Raw genomic sequence first — 20998 nt, 5'->3', positions numbered from 1 at the left:
CAGTCTAAATTTTTAAGAAATGCTCGAATTTTTAGCACTGTGTCTAGAAAATGTAATAATGACAAAGCTTGAAATGACATTTTTAAGCCTATGGAGAATGTAAAAATTGTTTAAAAGTCTGCTATGCCAAAAACTTCATGAAAATAGTCTTAAAACTCGATTTTCCAAGCTGAAAACAGTGTTAAAGCACTAAAAATACTCCACAGTTCTAAGTACATGAACAGCAAAGTAAAAAGAACTTGAAAAGTCAGTTATCAAGTCAATTTTCATGAACCTAATGTCAATATCCTGTATTTAGGACTATTTTCAAAACTAAAATATTGAAATTTATTTTCAAATTATGAAAATTTACTTCAAATGCCAATTTTAAGATTCTGATGTCACTTTTGTGAAATGTGTGAATTTCTAATCAAAAATTCTTTAAAAAGTAGTTTTTGCTGTCTACAAGTGAATTTTGAAAACTAAATTTTCTCAATTTGTCTGAAAACTTTAAAAACTGATTGCAAAGACAATTTTTAAGCCTCTGAAGTCAATTTTTACCGTTACAAAGTCAATTTACTGGTGTCTGGTGAGTCTTTCAATTAGTCCAGAAAGTATAAAAATTGGCAAAAAAAAATTTAGGTCAATTTTCCGTTTCTAGGACCATTTTTATAGTTGAGTTGTCTCGTTGAACGTAATAACTCAATTATCTCGTAAACGAATTTTTAAATCAGAATTTTATACGAGATTCTTTCTTTTTCAACTTGAACAAGAAATTTAAAAAAAAAACTAAAAAAGCTGTCATTTTTGAAAAATATCCAGTGAGGTAGAAAATAAGGCGGAAACATAAAAACCATCTTCCTGTATCTACGCCACTAAAGAATTTTGACAAATTTGATCAAAATTGCGCCAACAATTATTGCGACAGTTATGACAAAAAGCTGATTTTTTACTTTGATTTTTTCTTAGGAAGCATTTTTTCAAGAAATGACAATATAATGTATGTCAACTTATTTTTTGATGGGCTATCGAATGGTGAATTATTGACATTTAAAACTGGACCACTCTGTAAAATAACGCAACAGAATAATGTTTAATAACGCAGTCAGAACGTTTGGAGAAGGATATTAGACAACGAGACACTATCTCTCCAAAATTATTCACCGCCCTGCTGCAAACTTGAGGTTTGCAGATGACATAGTTTTTGCGATGGCAAACTGGTGGGTCTAAAAATTAACTTTTTTAAAACACAATACATGACCAACCTTGTGTTGACCAATAACATTTCACCGTATAATAGAACTGACATGGCCGGCTTACAGAAAATTGAGGGATGACTTTAAATCAGATATTCCCATGTGTCTGAAGAGGAATCTCTTTGGTCAGTGCGTGCTCTCGGAACATATCTAGTAGAAAGACTGATCCTTACCAGGAAGGTATTAAACAAAATTCAAATAGCGCAGAAACCTTATAAGGTATGTTTTCTCTTTTTAAAATTCAGTTTAGGTAGATTTTAATTCTTCTAGCTTCCCATGATGGGCTTCCGACTCCGAATTAGAGGTTGAATAAACTTGTTATGGAGAAGGCTTTGTATTGTTCCTTTTCATTAATTTGAATATACCTCTGTGAGAACATGGACTACTACTTCACAATGTTAAATTTATTACTAAAAGACAGAGTTCCAAATCATATAATTGGGAAAAAAACCGATGTTGCGGACGCAGAGATGGAAGATGGTCCAAGAAAATCCTGGAATGGCAGGAACGAGGCCTACCAGTGAACTCAAAACTCAAAACAGATATGACTGATGATGATGATAGTATTGGATAATTTTACCGAAAAATTAGAACTAAAATGATTAATACTGAAGGACTGTAAAATTTTTCTGCTTGGGATCGTTTGTGGTCAATCTCTGCCTAATTGTATTCTTATGTCTCAAAACCTACAAAGATCGACTTTGGTGTAGCTGTAGTATACTCAAATGACACTTTTGAGTCTAAATTCGTCTCTTGGGACGACATTGGATCCTGAATTTCGGTAAAAAAAATGTTACCAATACTTTTAAGAATAACATTCAAATTGAAGAATACGGGGGTTAAAAACAAGAAATTTGAATATTTTGTACTATTCCGCAATCTGCTTCAAAATTCAGAGGTTTTTAGAATGTTACAGCCATCCAGGATAAAATCAAAAGTATACCTTGTACAAGCATTTGTTTGCATGGGAAATAAGAATGTCCAAGCCTTATGAAACGAAAAAAAAAGTTCTGATTACCATAACTACTAACAACTTCCAATAACTAACCTACCATAATAATATGTTGTTGTAATGTAGGTATTAGACTTATAAAGATATTAAACTGTAAAAAAAGCTGGTCAATTTCTGATAATAAACGCATTAGCCAGCCAGTCTGATGAGGCAAGTTATAAACCTTGCCGCTCAAGCCTCAAGTAATCGTAATAAAATTTTACATAACACGATCGGAAACAATACCCGAGCCCCGTTGTCATCACTGATCTTATCTGTCGTTGGTGGCCAGCGGTGGTACTGCGGTACCGTCGCAGGTGCGTGGCGGTACCGACTAATTTGAGGGCGACGCGTGACCCAGGGCGACGGCCGCCTTTCATCGCGTGCCGCCCAACCATTTGATCTGAAACGCGCCTGGAGGCGGCATCTCGCATATTTACGTGGATGCACGCCGCTGATTAGTTTTTTCTTTACGTTTTCGCGTTATTGTACACGTTCAACAGATTATGGCTAAAAATATTTTCAGTTTGCGGTTTCCAAAGCCAAAAATAAAGAGAAAGTCCAGGTACTGTTCGAAATCCGTAATTTTGTTGTATAGTCTTCTAGAAGCACGTAGTGAAGTAAATGGCAACAAAGCTGCGGATATCGTACCGGTACCAAAAACCTATAATTTGCGAATGGATCTGTATTGTTAGGCACACATCGTGTCGTGAACCGTGTCATGCGGTACCACCCATAATATTTTTTGAGATCAGGTCGGCGCACAGATTACACGCTTTAATGCCTTTCAGCCCTTCATGGTTATGTCGTACCACTACTTTACCTTAGCACCATTACCTTAATAAGTCGTTCCCTGATCTCCCAAGAGAATATCCCGGGAGAGTCTTTTTTCATCTGCTCGATACGGTCCTCGACTTCTTTGGTTGCTACTCGGGGTTTTGAACCGCCAATTACTCCGGGTCTAATACTGCCAGTTTCTTGATAACGATTCAGGATTTTGGAAACGCACCCGTGCGAAACTCGTAGCTGTCTGGATATGGCACAAGGTCTTATGCCTGCCGCTGCCATTTCGACGATTTTAAGTCGAATGTGGTTAGGCAGAGGTCTGCCATTGATGAATACACCACCTAATTGATTTACTCGTCCCTGACCTAAAGAAATGACATTTATTAGTTAAAATGCTTCCACTCATACAGGTATGATGATTTTCCAACTATCATATCAAACTAATAGAGACTTTGCAGATGCAGTGCTCATGAATAAAATTGAGGAACAACTAACTTGTTTTGTCGGAGTTAAAACGAGATAGTCACAGTAAACATTCTAGTAAGCACTATAACAGCAAAATACGTCTTTTCTAAGTATCACTATGTGAAAATGACATAAATTGGCATGTTACTTCAGGTACACCTCACACTGTCACCATTCTGAAAATATTTTAACTGAGCATCTCCATCGATGGCAATTTTCAGAATGGGTCAAAGGGACCTTTCCCCAGATATGTAAAGTTTTTATTGTTCTGCTTTAATATAAATTAAATAAAATCATGGACCACCCCCATTCTAGATTGGTGTCTTATTAACAGTTATATATCGGGGTTACAACGTTTTACGTCTTCCGATTCCAAATCTCCACCTCTCTCTATCTCTCCACATGTCATCTTACAGGCCCCTTTCCCGAACTTCACTATCAATTCCCTCTCTCCAGCTCTTGCGTGGTCTTCCTCTTTTCCTTCTTCCTTGGGGGTTTCAACCTGGGATTTTTTTGGGATTCGGTGTTGTGGCATTCTTTGTACGTGTCCATGCCATATCAGCTGCTGGATTCTAATGTCATCGATAATGTCGTGTTTTTTGTCCATGCTATGTCTTATTGTGTCGTTTGGTATTCTGTCTCATCTGTGCTTTTCCTACCTCCTATGTATGTATTGAGCCTTAAGCATGTCCTTTCCCATTGACCATTCTGCTTATTGCTTATCCTTCTTCGTACTCTCGCTTGTGCTTCTTTATATCTCAGTTTGTCGGCTATGTTTTTTGAGCTTAAATATTTGTGGTATTTTTTTCTGCTTTTCTTCAATTTCGTATTCGATCTCGTCATCCCACCAATATGGTTTTCGTTGTTTTCCGCTCTTCTTTTGATGACCTAGCGCCTCCTCTGCGACAGAATGTATACATGTTTTACATATTATATATTTGTATATAATATACATGTTATGTGTTATATAATTTTTTATTCTTCTATCTGGTGTATCTGGTGCAGTCGGGTTTCATATAATATTTGTGTACTTTCATTACCCAAGCTATTTGTGTTAAATCTTGGTGGTGTTTCCTCTTTTGTTGTTTCTTCTTTTCGGTGGATATTGCTTAGTTTTTCTTTTGGTTTAGTCGTTGCCGTTATCCTTTCTTTCACTAGGTAGTGGTCACTTCCACATGATGCACCTCTTTGTACCCTTGCGTCAAGGAATTTTAATCGAGAGAGATAAACAGTTATCAATTTTCAAATAATTTGTTTTAAGGGTGGGCGATTCAGTCGTAACTAGGGACTTAAAATGAAACTCCGCAGTTGTAAATAAGGGCCTCAGGACAAAATCGCAAACGGTTTATTTGATTTCATTTACCGAATACTCGGAAACCGCATTAAAGTAAGGGGAGAACTGTAAAACAAATATTGGAGTAGAGGATATTAATAAGTCTGATCAGAAGGGAGCCTGGAAAAGGCTTTTGAGACAAAACTTGAAAGAAAAACGTATTATACTCATTAAGTCTAATAAGTTTCTGCCAACTTTGATATGCCAAGATGTTATATTCTAATTTAAACAGTCAAAATGTACGCACGTGTTTTATTTCAAATGTTTGGTTATAAAAGATAATTACGAACAGTAATTTAAAGAAGAATCTTTGGCGATACATTTCGTAGATTGCGGAAAATTATCCTGATTTTCAGAATTCGTAAATGTTCTCATTAAAACGTAAAACATCATTAACGTGCCCTCGGGTCGGAAACGTAACAAATTAACGCCAACCCGCTTTCGTCACGGCCCAACTAAATTACTCGCCAGCCTACCCCTGTGTGGCCCTGTTATTATTTAATCATTAAATTCTTCTCACCTTTTTAAATTGGTGCGTTCTTCATTTAAGTGAAGTTATTTATGATGTCAAATTTGAGTGCAACATGTTAAATTTGTGACAATAAAACCCAAATTTATTAAAGATATTATTATATTAAGTCGTAAAATATTTACTGTCTATATTTTTGTAATAACTTTTATTTTTATTATTTGGTTAAATGTTTAAGGTGCGGAAAAATTTACCCACTCAAGTTTTTCTGAGATTAAGATTGAGAGCGACCGTTTCACGAGCTGTATGACGTATGACATGCAGCGCAATCCTGCTGAAACCAGAAGTTTTGTAAGCCAAGTTCTTCCAACTGTGGTTGCAGAAATTCAGTTCGATATCGTTCTCCATTAACAGTAACTGCATTGCCTTTGGCATCTTCTAAGAAGAAAAGTCCCATGAATCGATCGAAGCATATTGCGCACCAAACAACGACCTTTCAGTTTTCTATTTCCCAAAACCGATCATTTTGTTGGTTAACACGACCAGAAAGGCAAACATTTGCCTCGTCGCTTATTATAAAATTTCGCCAAAAATTGGGGTCTTCAATATCATTTCGCTGTAGTCTGAATAGTGTTTGAATTTTGTATGGATACATATGCAAGTCTAAGTGCAAAATTCTTCTTAAAGTCCGCTCGGATAACCCTAATTGCGCCGCACGTCTTCTTGTGGAAGTCTTTGGTTCTGCGCTAAAATCAGTCCGAAAAAGCTCAATATTCTCATTTGAACGATCAGAACGAGGTCTTCCAGTATACTTTACATCCCTTAACTGTGCCACTTTCCAAAAATGTGTTTGCTAAATGTCGAATTGTTTCCTAAAAGCTCTCTTAAAGCGCGTTCAGTTAAAATTATGGAAGAATAGTTTTGAAAATATAATTTGACAATTTCTGCGCGTTGCTGAGCCGAATAACGCTCCATAACAAAATTCCCTATCTTTCTACTTTGATGTAAAACTTCACTTTTGACAGTTAACAAAATCATAGCATATTCCATAGGTGGGTATATTTTGCCGCACTCTTTATTAATGTTCTTATTTCTTTATTTCTGTCTTTATCAGAGCTGCTCTGAACAGTTGGACAGCCATGTTAGTCTTCTCCTTTCTAGTATAATTCCTACCCTGTATAATTAATTGCAGCATGGTATAACTCTCCCCGTATGACGTGTCCCAGGTATTGCAGCTATCTAGTTTTGATGGTTTCCACAATCTCCAGCTGCTTGCTCAATCTCCTCATGAATTCGTTGTTTCTCACGTGTTCCGTCCATAAGATTTTTGTTATTTTACTAAACACCCCAAGAATTCAAGCATCTTTCAAGTTGCTGCGTTCAGAATCCAGGTTCCAATTCCATAAAGCAAAGTCGAAAAGACTTTGCTATTCTGATTCTCAGATTATATAGATCCCAGTTCAAGAGTCCTGTTGTTAATTGTTAGTTTCTCCCTATTGTTCTGACTTTTTGTTTATCTTGATAAATTTACTTTTTTTGACGTTTATTGTTAGCCCATATTTCTGACCGAATTCAACTATATTTTGTTCATTAGTCTTTGAAGGTTCTGACTCTCTGCTAATATACTGTATCGTCCGCGTATCTAATGTTTTTAATCGGCGTTCCATTGGCCTTAATACCAGCTATTCCTCTCTCAAGCACTTTTTTCAGGATCTCCTCAGAGTATTCGTTGCGACAGTACACACTCTTGTCTAACTCCTCTTTTAATATGGATCTCTTCTGACATTTGTTTGGCAAGCGATATCTGTTTCGTTTTGGGAACCTTCATTAATTGATCGTGACGGACTTTGTCGAAGGTCTTGTTGTAATCTATAAAACATGCGTAAATGTCCTAGTTGACGTCCAAGCATCTCTGGATTAATACGTTAAATGCAAAGAGGGTTTCACGTGTTCCCTATCATTTACGGAATCCAAACTGTGTTTCGTCTATATCCATGTCCAGCTTTTGGTGTATTCGATTGTGGATTATCTTTAGAAATAGTTTTAAAGTACTATATGACATCAAACTGATGTACGGTGACCATTACAATCTCTAGCGTTTACCTTTTTTGAGAGACAAATAAAAGTTGAGAGTCACCATTTGTTGGGTATGACGCCCAATTGGTAAAGTCCTGTCAGTCAGTGAAAATGGCAAAAGTCGGACGAAATTTTAGAAAATATAAAAGACAATGCAGCAAAAGCTGACGAAAGTTTATTACCTAAAAAGTCAAGAGCATTCTTTAGGTAGGGAATACGTAGCCATAAAAGCCATGCTAATATTAAAAAAGGTTGCAGGGCGTTATGATAACGCCCGCCTATAATGCCCTCAGGTTGTTATGAACACTATAACCTACACCGTTTCCAAAGTATTATGTATTCATAACGTATAGCAAATGATACAAACTTACAATTTACAATGAATCAAATCTATTCAACACCTCAACCTAAAAGAAGTTATCAGTTGTCAGACGGTGACAATCCGGGACACCGGTCAAACTTTGGCTGCGTCAAAAGTGATAATGTAAACACGGAAACATTTCAAACATTCAGTGTTATTTTGTGCGAAATTTGGCAATTTTAATTAGTCGTAGACAAAATAGGAAACTCTGTAAAACTCAGGACAATTGTCCATATCGCCATCGTATGATTAACTAGTTCAAATTTTCGTTCTTTTGGGATAGAGACATCTTATTCACCCTTGTTGTACAATATTCTATTTCTTACGATTCTAAGTATTTCTCATGTATCATAATTTATACAGCTAATCAGCTATTTTTTTGGACATTGACATTTGAAAAATGAAATTTTTACAAGTGCCATAGCTGTTAAATTGATTCACATAGAGCAAAACGGTTTGTATGTTTTTATCTTAACTTTTTGTGTATGGTCTATTGCAGGGTAATATTGCAAAGCTTGGTTAATTGTTTTACTGTCTTAAAATGTTTGACATGCGTCAAAATTTAAAATTTGAACCGGTGATACCCTCAAAAAGTCATGATAGGAACATGGAAGGCGTTTTGCCCTATCTCGCTCTACTTGTGACAAATAAAGAAGTCGTCAGTCGAAAAATTTAAAGTCCTCACTCTGGCTGTTCAGAAAATAGAGTTAGAAAGGGTAGGCAGAACTCGGAACTTTCAACTGTGTGAAGTCAGGAATTTGTACTCGTTTCACAAGGAAAAATTCCAAGTTAGTAATTTAATTTCTCTTTCATACTCATTTAACATTGTTCATATCCAAACTAATCTACTAAATAATGTATTTAATACCCTTTTGGCTTTATAACATTTGTAAATTTTGTTTCTTATTGAACTGAAAGTAGAAATAATTCGGAATACCCGAAACTAGATTTACCTGCTTTATATTTGATATATTTTGGTAGATGCAAGATACAAGACACAAAAAACACTAGTTTCGAACTGAATTTGCCAGTGAAAAACGTGATTCTTGACTGAATTGACAAGCAAAAGTTACAATTGGTACTTGACAAAGACGGCAAATGGAAACTTTACCTTTTTTTGGGAAAGTTTTTGCTTGGTCAACTTAAACACAATTAATAAGAATAATTCAACAAAAATACGATTTGTCTTATAGTTATGCAATGAAGTACATATAAAGTATATCTAAAAAATCAAAATACCTTGAAATTGATAAGTTCCAAAAAACGATCTCATATCCATTTTAACAACCAACCACTTTACAAGTCGCCGCCACCAAACCGAACCATTCCAGTCACATTTCGCACGATCTTTTCAAAACATCCGTCGACTAAATCGAAAACACTCGTTATCGCAAAAGCGACCGGTAACACTAAATTAGCTTTTCCTTAATAATTCATCGTTAGCAAGTAAAAAAAATTCTACAAATTACCATCTGTTGGTAGTTTATCGACACGGGATTGGTCGGAAAATACTCACTCGTGTCCCCATTGTATGAAGAGAGGCAGTATTAAGCACACCTGGGAAGTACTGAACTGTAGTGCAGCTTGAACAGTTTGGTGGGGGCATAATTTAATAAAATGGCGGTCGGTTTGATGTGTTAATAGGGGGTTAGGGGGATGTGAATGTGGAACATTAAGGGTGGAAATGAATTATGGACAGTAAAATTTTTAAATCGGTTCTAGGGATTTTGTATGCTTTTTAGAACGGCTGCTGGTTGATAAGATTGATTTCTGGTCCTTTGTTGGCTAAATCAACATTAGGCGTTAAGCTTTATTAAATGTAGGGGGAAGAGTTGTAATCAGATTCAATAATGCTGGGAAACGCATACATTAATAATTAAAGTACTTCATTCACATACATATATTGAAAAAATACATTTAAATGATCTTTTCTGACTGTTCCATGTACATTTAGGTTATGAAAAAGAAAGTTAGCTTAGTTAGAAATGTATATTTTCATTCTATCTACAACCGTGACAAGATTCATTCTCACAAAGCACATTTTACGAGGTTGGCTTTATTTACATTTTTCTGTGTAATGAGGGCATTTTGTATTTGATACTATTTTGCGGTTTGAACTTCAAAATGTAAAATCTTGTTTTGCTGGACTACAGAACCAAGTTAAAACCATATAACGTGCCGTAACGTTCGCTCCATGGTAAGTTAAGCGAGTGTTACGCATGGGAGTGCACAATCACTTCATGGGAGGTGCCGCAAACCGAGGCCCGACCTTAAAACCATTTCTTCGACCACGAGCTATGCACGACATCAACGACAAAATAGTTTAAAATGCAAATTTATACTTAGAACCGATCGTCTATAATTATGAGGCTTTTGGTTATGCTCTATTTTCCTTTAAAGCTTTTAACTCAGTATTGGATATCAATTTATTTTTTGGAAAAATCATACAAATTGGTGAAACAATTTCTAGACAAAGAAGAAACAAAAATCCAGTTTTACTAAATAATAGTTACTTTACGAAACAATGGAACACACTTCACAAATCTCTTAAAGAAAGTGGTTAAATTAAAAGGCATTTTTTCTCTCTAATATGTAGGAAAACATAAATTTAGTCATAAACAGATTCGAAATAATAAGTTTTAACTCCAAAATAGCCAATTTTTCTATACTTTTTCAAGAAATTAACGATGCTAATTAAAGTACACAACACAGCTAATTAAAGATGGTTAACACGATTTTCGTGTTGGTTGCTAGTCACAAAAATGCACTACTGAAACAACATTGTATCAAGAGCCATATCCCGAGAGAAGACAAGCTGAAAAAGTAAAATTTGGAAAGGTTATGGAAGGAAATTATATAGCATTGTTTGTAGAAGAAAGCTTATTTTAGTATCTAAAAAAAACGTTGTAGCTAAATACTAACATTATTTTCTTAAATAGCATGTAAAAGTGCCTCCAGAAGGTTTTTCAAGGTTTGCCATTGATTTTCCAAAATAATCAACAATAAAGTGGTAAAAAAATAGAAATTTGACTTTTTCGGTATTTGTCGAATATCTACGGACGTAATAAAATTTTTAAATCAACATTTTCAAAATTGTTTTAGTAACGCGTGTGTCCTCCACGCGCCTTTATCACGGCAGTCATTCGTCTCCTCATGATTGTGATGACATTATCGATCATGTCTTGAGGCAGATTGTCCCAAATCTCAACCAGAGCAGCTGCTACTTGTTCGGGATTTTGACCTGCAGGAGTTATGGACCTTAATCGTCTACCTAACATGTCCCAGACATGTTCAATCGGATTAATGTCTGGAGAACATGCCGGCCTCGCCATTGTTCTTATTCCGACCACATTCAAAAAGTCGGAGACACAACGAGCCTTGTAAGGACGGGCTTCTTCTCCTCACATACTCTCTCTTTTGTCTCCAACGTCTTACATTGCGATATATCGTAGATTTTGATTTTCCTAACATGTGAGCAACATCACTGTAACTTGTACTAATTTCAATCAACGCTACAGTCTTCGCCACATCAGTAGAAGCCATATCACCCATGTTGGATTTTTAAGAATCAAAATGATGAATGTCTTGATTTTTGCTTGACAAAAACCAATGACGTATAGCAAATTTGATTAGGAGACCATGGCAATAGATTACCTCTAAAACAGGTGTGTAAAAATAAGATCATTATCCAGATTTTCTTCGAAACCCTGTATTTTCTTTAATAATTGAGGTATCAGAGGAAATAAAAAAGGGAAATGTTCAGAAAATATCGGGCTACAATTTGATGTTATAAACAGTTTTCAATTCTCAGTTGTTGTCTCCACAGGGTGTCTCAAAGAGCACAGCAAATTCCTTACTTCCTTTTCGTCCCTGTATATGACATAAAGACAAACCATTTAAAAATCGTAATAAGACAGATGTATTCCTGAAAAATCGAAGAACGATGGAAGAGGAAATTGATGTTTAACTAAGTCTAAATTTTGACCGTTCCTCTAATTTTTTTTAATAATCCTTAGTTTTTTAATTTTTGCCGGTGTGTGTAGTTCTGAGATAGCAATGCTAATGCTTTTAGATGATAGAAAGAATAAAAAGTATAAATCTTTTCATAACATTGCAACATTAATAACACTCTATTGTTCATTAGTTACTAGTAAGTAGTAAATTAGAATATTGCTAATTGGTATGGTCTCCAATTTACGATAAATGTAAGAAAAATGCATTAGAACTAGTTAAAAGAAGGTTTCTTAAACATTCACAAACAATTTCCTCTAAAAAAGATAGTTTAGATAGTTTGTACAATAGTATGTATGCTTTAACAGCAGTATACTAGTAGTAGGATTGAATTTGGACTCAATAAAAAAAAACATAGAAATATGAACTTTTGTATGTTTTTGTGTAACTTAATAAACGGAAATATTGTATTACCGTTTTTTATTAAAGAAACTTCATTTTTGTCTGGGTCAAGCAATTTTTATATTTAGCAGTCTCACACTTAATTATGCTTTTTTTTTTAAAACATTCTAGGGAGCCTCAAAAATATTTTAAAAATTTGCTCTCAAGTGTTCTAGGTAGTTTTTAAGTTAGGTTAGGTTAGGTTAAGTTTGCAGTGCCAACAATATATTTCTATAAAAGGGTTTAATGACTACATTTTGAGAACATGATGGACGTCTACTTTTATGTTTAAGCTACCCTTTTAGTTATGTAGGTCCTGTATTTAAATAAATAAACAAATAATAAACTGCTCAATGAAAAGATCGATGCAGCAAAAGTAAAACTTTTTGCTCTAAAAATCATTAAAAAAAGTGTACTTTTTCCAAGATTTTATAAAAACCAATTTTATGGTCATTGCGTTATTAATCTCAGGAATCATCGTAATGGTACTTTTGAAGTTTCATAAAACCTGTCAAATTATACACCAATTTTATAGTTAGTGTAAATAACAAACCTCAACTTAAAATCAAATGATCACTTTTCCTAGAGAGACATTTCTCTAGTAATAACACATACACCCGCTTCTGTATAAAGTCATTCAAACATGGACACACGCTTGAATGATGAGATATAAGCCCTGGGGAACAATTCATCTAAACGTAAACAAGTTACCGTGCACTTGTCCTTTATATTTGATGCAGTTCCTTGAAAATATCCAGTAGCAGTTTTACCGCCGAGGACCTTTAAAAGTGTATAAAGTCAACAAAAAGCACTTGACGTCCGCTCAATTTTGATCAGCCACTTGGGATCGCTAAAGAAATATACACAAAATAGAGCTGTATCGTGGGTTTACTACATTTTTCTATACAGTGCTTATTTTCTTGTCAATTCCTATAAAAGAACAGCAGTAGAAATGTCAAATCAAGTGAGTCGGTTAATTGGAAAGCTTTTTTAATTGACCATAATTGCATTTGATCATTCATCTCAAAGAAACTATTATACACTATTGCAGTTGCTTTTACATAAAAATGCCTTAAAAAACTATCTACGCGATGTAATGTTCGTTATCCAAGCAATTTTTGATATGGTAGACGGAGCACTTAATCTTATTCTGCTTTTCTTTATAAAAACGAGTTATTGCTAATTCTGCTTGCAATGTAAAAAATTAAGCAATTGTTCTGATGTCACTTATCGCTTTTTAATGTTTTAGAGTCATCATACCGTTGTGGCAGTATCAGTGTAAATTATAGTTGTTAGATACAGAAACTGTAATTAAAGAATTTTAAGAATCAATAAGACTTAATTTTATTTTTGCTATTAATGTTCAACTTTTTGAAGTTTGTTTTAAAAATAATTAAATTTTGCATTTTTATAAATTCACGACCATTCCATTGTAAAATTATTGTTCAACACCAAGTGTCTATGTTAATTCTCATATGTCCTCATATTTGAAAATGGTTTTTTATAGTTACTTGAGATCAGGCATATGCACTGATCAAAGTGAGGAGAAAGTAAAAGAATTTGACTCTCAGATTGAAAATTTATTTAAGAAACTCCCTAGCAAAGAAATCCTTATCTTAATGGGTGACTTTAATGCCAAAATAGACAAGGCAAAGTAAGGGAAATACATTGGACCTCATGGGCTTGGCGTAAGAAACGGAATGTGGGAAACTCTCAGTGTATTTGCATCCGAACATGACATGGTAATACCAAACACCTTCTATGAGTTCCTGACAGACCACTATACACCTGAACTTCTCTCAGAGATGACGTAGAAGACCATATCATCCAAAACCAGATAGATTATGATGCAGAAGAGCTATTTGCGGGTAGAGAAGATATTAGAGAAACTTAGAAGAAGTATAAAACAGTTGTTTTTTGATGAGAGAGGAGACTCACTCCCCATTCAGGCTGAGTCCGGAGCTGATATCATGAGAGAGGAAGTTAAAGCTGCACTCTAAGGGAAGTGTCGGTTGGAATACATTCGACATCTCTCAGGCTTCTTGACAATCACATTCCTGACTGGCATTTTGAATAACATCCTCAATACTAGGAACATTCCAAAAGAATGACATCTCTGAATTTGTAATGTTACCAAAGAAACAGAAAGATGAATGACTACTGAATTAGTCTTACAAATCACATGCTAAAGCTGTTCATCAAAATCATTTATTGAAGAATTTATAAGATCTGCGAGGAAAGAGTGTCACATACACAATTTAGATTTCTGAAAGGCATGGGTACAAGAGATGCACTTTTCTGTCTACAAATATTGTTCCAGCGCTGTAGGAATATCAACTGTGATGTTTGATAGACTACCAGAAGGGGTTCTATAGAATAAAATACAAAAAGATGATAGACATTTTGAGAAATACGGGGTTTGGATGATAAAGTTCTAATCAGCCGAAAAAACTCAACACAGTAAACATTCTTTGGGGACTCTTGGGCACTCATATTTAATCTCTTCTCGGAGGAAATCTTTAGAAGAGGATGCTAAAAGGCCGTCGAGTTACCGACATAGGAATTAATTTAAAGGATTAAACTAATAAACAAAATTAAAGACGTGAGCAGTAAATATTGTAATTGAATTTCCTTATTCTGAATTACGCTTGACCTTTTCTGAATCTCACTTGGCCTTTTTTTAAACTACATTTGGAACATTTTACAGTGTACTCCTCTTTACAGAGGCTAACATTTGGAGAAATAATATAATATTAGATGGTTTTAACAAAACAAAATTAAGACATTCCATAGTGCGACCATAAAAATTGGCAAGTTTACCGGGTCTGTTTGCCTCTCGAATCAGGAATCCGTAGAGGATTCGAATCAATTGAAACTATAAAAAGTATAATGAAAATTTTCATGGGAACATTCTATAAAAGTGTCGCCGACCGGTAAAAAGTTTTTAATGACAACGAAGCGATGGGCCGCCAGTCGAAAATTAATATCGGTTATTTACGCGTAAGCCCGTTTTTGCTCGCTATTTCTCGGAATGATTATAGAACCAAAAACTTAGACCAAATTTAGTGGTGTTAACAAAATTTTACTCAAAATATTTCGTGGAAAAATACCTAATTAAATCATCAGTACAAGAATATTTGAAGTTTATAACATGCAAACGTCATAGTCATCCTAATTTTCACAAAGTAATGCATTGTTGCTTAAATAATAGTGCTAAGAGAAGTGTTCATAGAATATGACAGACTGGTTGACATTAGCAAGTTTCTGCCAAATTGGATATTTTTGCTCTTGGTGACTCTCTTCCCTCATTTTAAATTTAAACTTCTTGAAAAGCCTTAATGCTTTTGACTGCCATCGGAGCTTCCACGCACCATAGCGCTTGCCCTGTGCTGATCATTTAATGTGAGCATGCGCGTTTGTCAATAACCTTTTGATATCTCAGATTTCTTTTTAGTTTTTTAGGTACATTTTTAAGTCAACATCAAGATTTTTAATTTTTTTTACTAAAACCCTGCTTTTAAGGAGAGCGTTTTAAAAAATACATTTATCTATTTTCATAAATTGCTGAAATTTGAAGCCAACTTCTATTACATGTTTTATATGTATTCTCTAAAATCAGTATGTGCAACATATACAGACATATTTGATTGGGTTTATTGAACGAAATATGGTTCTTGAAACATTTATAGGAATTTAGTATTGAATATTGCCAATAAATGTGAACCGCCACTGGTTCATTAACATCATTATCAATTTATTATCTCATCCGTTCATACCTGGCCTTATCAGCATTGAAATTTCGTCTACCTAATGTCGCTAGTTAATATTTTATGTGTGAAGTGTTAGGATATACAAAAATGACAAACGAAGACTCGCGACTAGTTAAACTACATCGAATAATAACGTCCATTTCTCCAAAAAATTGGGAAAATTTCTCACTGGACATTGACAATCTGGAGGACGATAATGTGAGATTGTTTGCAGAGTTTTTCACTGGGAAACTCACAAACAAGGATACAGGAGAAGTAACGCATATCATTGTTAAAGTGGTGCCGTCTAATGGGCTTAACATAAGCTACGAAAGTGTGTATAGAAACGAAATTTGTTTTTACTCAAGGATATTTCCTACTTTAAATGAATTTCAACGGTCCAAACAAGTGAAACACTTGTTTGATAGCGTTCCTAATTATCTCGGTGGCCACATGGAGGACAACAAAGAATTTATTATAATGGAAAACATTATGACTGCCGAATATGCATCCATAGGAAGAAAAGCAATGTACATTGACAGGAAATATATGAGGTCTATTTTTGAAGTGTACGGTAGATTTCACGCCTTATCTTTTGTTTACAAACACGAGCACCCAGAGGAGTTTCGTAGAATGACGGCAGAACTAGTTGACATATTGAAATATCTATACATTCAAGGAATAGGACGAAACACCGAAGATGCCTATTTGGCGGCCATTGCAGCTTTCGATGAAATATTAGATCATGAAATAGTGGATAAACTGAAAAGTGTCAAAGATGTGAATGAAATGTTTCCTACTGCTCGCGACTATGATGGGGATTATTCCTGTCTTATTCATGGTAATTGTTTAATTGGAAACATGTTTTTTAAATTCAAGGTAAGGAACTTAAGGTATTAATACTCGTATAAGGAGAATACTAACTGTGATATCAGTGTTACAAGAATTTAATCTAATTTATTGACTCTATTGGAAGGTTAAGTGTCCTTTATTACCAAATAAATTTATTCTTAAAATAATATCTATATAAATGACAGAACTTCAATCAATTTTTATTTAATCGTTTCAATGGAAGCTAACCTAGATGAAATCAGTTTACTTGGCCAAAAAATTGCAATTTTTATAGTTTAAAAATAATGGATCAACAATATCCTATTAAAACGCAAGAAGAAATAAGCAGTGCTGTGCAGTTTTGTTTTTCAATAAAAACTTTTACAAATAATATAGGTAGAGATTTTATATTTTATTATTGAGTGCCTATGGCATCATGAGTTTTTATTTTTCTACTCGAAAATGAAACGTTGTAGCGAAAAGTAGCAAAAAAGCTCTTTCTTTCCAAATTAAATCAGGAATTCAGAACTGATTTGCATTTTATGAAGTCGCACTGGCGTAACATTTTTTTCTATAAAAATATCCCCACTGGTAAAATTAATCCCATTATTGAAATCAATTTTTGGAATATGTATAATATAAGGCTAATGGAAACCCATTTTAAAATAATTTTTTAAATAACACCCTGGAGTTTATTGCATTTTTTAATTATTCACATCTAGCGTGCGTAGTTTATGAAAAATGGCAAGCAAAAATCGAAAAATGTTACGTTCTAAAATCTGTAAATTTGATCAATGTCAAAATAATTTTTGTAATATTCCTTAGGTCAATTTTAAAATATTTGAAGCAAATCTGCTTAAAATTTAAATTGGCATTACCAAATACTTTACAAAACTAAGATAGATTACAGATTACAGTTTGGGAGAGTTGGCCTATTCCCTTATTGTCACCACGACCGACGGGATCTATCGTCCAATAGATAGGACTTTACCTCTTTTATCAGACTTCATAGCCTTGACAGTGGTCCCTTAGCGAAGCTCATTGTTTTTAGGTTTGTTATGCAAAGTAGTCGGAAACGCATTCTCAACAGACCCTCACAATCGACTAGATTGTGAAGACCACCAGAGATGGACGAGCTGACGAAGAAAGAAGAAATGGAGCACAAGAAGAGCCCCTCCGTCAGCGGGGGCATCCTTTTCCCAGGACAGAGGACACCGATGCAACTCTGGGAACTTCCCGAAAGGGAAAATTCCTGGACTTGTAGCGACTTTCTCTTCCAGACCTATCTTTTTGGTCTACAGCGAAGAGAGAGTAAAAAGCAGTAGTCTTGCTTGACCCATCTATCTAAGGCCGCATTCCCAGCTAAAGAATATTGACGCCACAGTGTTACTTTAGGGTTTAAACCACAGTTCTTCAGTTCAAGTAGAACCTTTTGAACATGTAATTTCCAAGTAAGTTTCTGGTCAAAAATTACTCAATGGTTTCAGCCCTGTACGGACCCTTTTTCTAGTGAATTCAACAACCACTGTCTTATTTGGATTAACTGATAGTCTTTCATCTTTTCACCAGTTTGTCACCATTGTTTTCAGTGCAGTTTCGTTTCCCTCTAAAAGACTACTAGCAAATTTGCCTCGTATGCATAATCATTAGAACGTCTGCGTATCCTAGGCAATAGAAGCCTTCCATCCACAGCTTTCTTAGCAGATCGTCCACCAGTATGGTCCTTAGTAATGGCAATAGGACCTCCCCTTGTAGGATTCCGTCCCTTATTACTAATGCTCTCATAGTGGTTTCAGGCTATAGCAGTCTCCTTGTTCTCTATTTACTTTGAGACTAGCCTATTTTAATTATCCGTGGCTAAGTGGATAAATATTCCTGGTTGATACGAATATTGCTGGTCACTAAGAGGAAAAACCTGTAAGATGTTGTTCCTGATATACACGTATCTAATAGCTTCTCCAGTAATTTAAGCATAAAAGAAGATAGGCTCATTCGTCCGTATGACTTGAGGAAGACCCTTACATGTAGCCACAAATTTGGCACAAATTCCCAGGCTATATATATCCTGGTGATTTTGAATGGTTGAAATTGGTTAATATTGGCCCATCTCATCTTTGCAGGTGTCACTACTTCTTTAGCTATTTCCCACTTCTGTCTTTTGGCTTTTGCAGCCTTAGTTCAGATGGTAGGTCAATTATTTGGGTTGCTGTAGAAAAATTGTGTTTTTACTTTCTTCAGCTATTTTTGTGTAAAGGTTGTCGTCCTTTTTTTGAAACAAGATGGGAATGTGCAGTGCGATTTTGATTCAAGTGTAATAGGTACATACATTAAGTTTATCAAATTTCTAAAACGTAAACATTTTCGATTTTTCCCTCCATTTTTACGAAAATGGTGCACGTAAATGCGTCATTATTATAAAAATCTTTCTTATTATCAATAGAACTCTCTCAAAATGCAATAAAATACAGGGTGTTCGATTTAGAAAACGTTCAGTAAACGGTTATTGTCTCTCCAACATTCTAGACAATACTTATTTGATAAAACCGGTGCGGTTCTTTGAGTCGATGTTTTATGATCTCCATTTTATACAGGTGTAGTAACAGAGAAACTGATCATAGGGATAACCATGTAACGGACAGAGAAACATTGATCTCGCATCAGCGAGATAATGTCAGAAAACCAGAGAGAGGTTTAAGTAAAGTCTAGAGACTACATTACTTCAATAATTATTTTTATTCCTAAATTTAGAAATGGACACTGCTAGTTCTTTGAAAAAAAATCAGGAAATTTTGAGTTGGTCATAGCCTTTGTAACAGTACAATAAAATAAAACTCTTACATTTCAAAATTTAGGGCTAAAAATTTAAATATAACACTAATGCATTTTCTACAAGCATCTAATAATAAGTAACCTTTTGTATTTAGTTCATCACATCGATAATTTAGTTTAATTAAATGCTTACGTTAGCATAGACAAGTCTGCTGACATTTTGACTCATTACAAAATCAAAGTTGAAAGGTGAATCCAAATTCCTACAGATCTCCAATATCACAAATTTTAGCCCACTCAGAATGCTTGTGGGAAATTGCCACCAATTTTTGGCTTTGCATTAAAGTAATGTACCTACTCAATCAGGCCATTTTTATATGTCAAGTTTCTTATCCTGAACAGTAACCAATTTAATGCCTTCTTTCTTTTTCAGCAAAATGCAGGGGTAGAAGACATCAAAATAAAATTAATCGACTTCCAGTTAGCTTACGTCAGCAGTCCGGTAAACGATTTATCACATATTTTCTACTCGGGTGCCTCAAAAACGGAAATGGCAAAGCTGAACGAATACCTTGAAGTGTATTATAGTAGTTTTGCCTCTTTTGTAGAGGAACTAGGTGCAGACCCTCTGAAAATCTATCCTTTTGAAGCGCTGAAAGCGGATTGGAAAAAATATGCTTCACGAGGTTTAATAATGGGTGAGTTAATTGACTTATAAAAGGATTAATCTAATTAAATTAAATTTGACTGTAATAACTTTATTTTGTTTTGTATGTGTATTATTGCTAATTTGCAACGATTCCTTTCTAAAGTCGGCATAATAAGCGTTGATCTATCAAACATTATTCTAATGAATATCAGTTTTGATGTATGTACTCGTATTTAAGTATGTTATTTAGCAACTTAAAAAAATTATTTTATATATTGATTCATTAGTACAAACTTTTTCAGGATTAAACGTTTGGGTAAAGAAATTACTCCCCGAGGCAGATATGAAAGAAATCATAATGTCCAAAACAGCATCATCTGAAGAAAGAATAAGAATATGGAGAAGCAAGGCTATGCAAGTTCAGAATGGGACCAGTTTTCGACAGAGGGGTAGAGACATTTGTTTGCACGCTCTAGAACATGGAATTCTTTAGGAAATGCTTGTTTTATTTTAAATCAAGATTATTTGTTCATATTTAAGATAAATAGGAAGTGAACAAAGAAGCCAAACGCCAGGGTACAGAATCGTATTTTAAAAATGTCTTAAAGAAATTAAGTGAGAATTTATTTTTGTTAACAATTTTTACATTTCTTCAGTATCTGTCTGTGTTTTTAAATATAATCTTTCTTTGGTTTTTTGATTCATTGAAGATGACTGTGAATACTACAGATATTTACAATTTCTCTCTTAATTCTTATTATTGGCCAAACTAGGCTCAATAAGATTAAAAGTTTACGTTATTTTACGTATAATTTGTGAAATTTATACTTCTTATGAATTATAAACAAGACTACATGAATAAAAACACACGTAGCATTATTATGCTACGCCA

General features: G+C 34.5%; 2 protein-coding genes across 3 annotated transcripts in view; one reads left to right on the top strand and one right to left on the bottom strand.

Moving 5' to 3' along the window:
- The window catches only part of LOC145724991 (protein gooseberry-neuro-like), a 31437-nt gene extending 22334 nt beyond the window's left edge, over positions 1–9103 (bottom strand). Inside the window, exons 1-2 of one of the 2 annotated variants that reach the window (XM_081973509.1) lie at positions 8956–9103; positions 3064–3377 (exon numbers count right to left, since the gene is read on the bottom strand). In XM_081973509.1, the coding sequence (XP_081829635.1) occupies positions 3064–3377; positions 8956–8995 (354 nt within the window). In that variant the 5' untranslated portion in view covers positions 8996–9103. Of the gene's footprint in view, positions 1–3063; positions 3378–3507; positions 3650–8955 lie in introns of those variants that run through there. The other variant, XM_081973516.1, reaches the window with a different exon arrangement.
- Positions 9104–15918: 6815 nt separating this feature from the next.
- On the top strand, positions 15919–20798 carry LOC145724972 (uncharacterized). Its single transcript, XM_081973490.1, has 3 exons — positions 15919–16736; positions 19891–20155; positions 20409–20798. Exons 1-3 carry the CDS (start codon positions 15939–15941, stop codon positions 20597–20599), a joined length of 1254 nt encoding a protein of 417 aa, XP_081829616.1. The 5' UTR covers positions 15919–15938; the 3' UTR covers positions 20600–20798.
- The last annotated feature ends 200 nt before the right edge of the window (positions 20799–20998 follow it).

The sequence above is a fragment of the Ips typographus genome, linkage group LG1, assembly GCF_016097725.1.
Source record: "Ips typographus isolate SLU linkage group LG1, UJ_Ityp_2.0, whole genome shotgun sequence".
NCBI lineage: Eukaryota > Metazoa > Arthropoda > Insecta > Coleoptera > Curculionidae > Ips > Ips typographus.
The sequence above is the reverse complement of the archived record's forward strand: the minus strand, read 5'-3'. Positions and strand labels throughout refer to the sequence as shown.

What these genes read in the sequence shown, in the direction of transcription:
- LOC145724972 (XM_081973490.1), top strand. Translation starts at nt 15,939, where the DNA reads ATGTGTGAAGTGTTAGGATATACAAAAATGACAAACGAAGACTCGCGA. An exon ending in ACATGTTTTTTAAATTCAAG is followed by an intron (nt 16,737 to 19,890) that starts GTAAGGAACTTA and finishes TTTCTTTTTCAG; the next exon opens with CAAAATGCAGGGGTAGAAGA. An exon ending in TTCACGAGGTTTAATAATGG is followed by an intron (nt 20,156 to 20,408) that starts GTGAGTTAATTG and finishes AAACTTTTTCAG; the next exon opens with GATTAAACGTTTGGGTAAAG.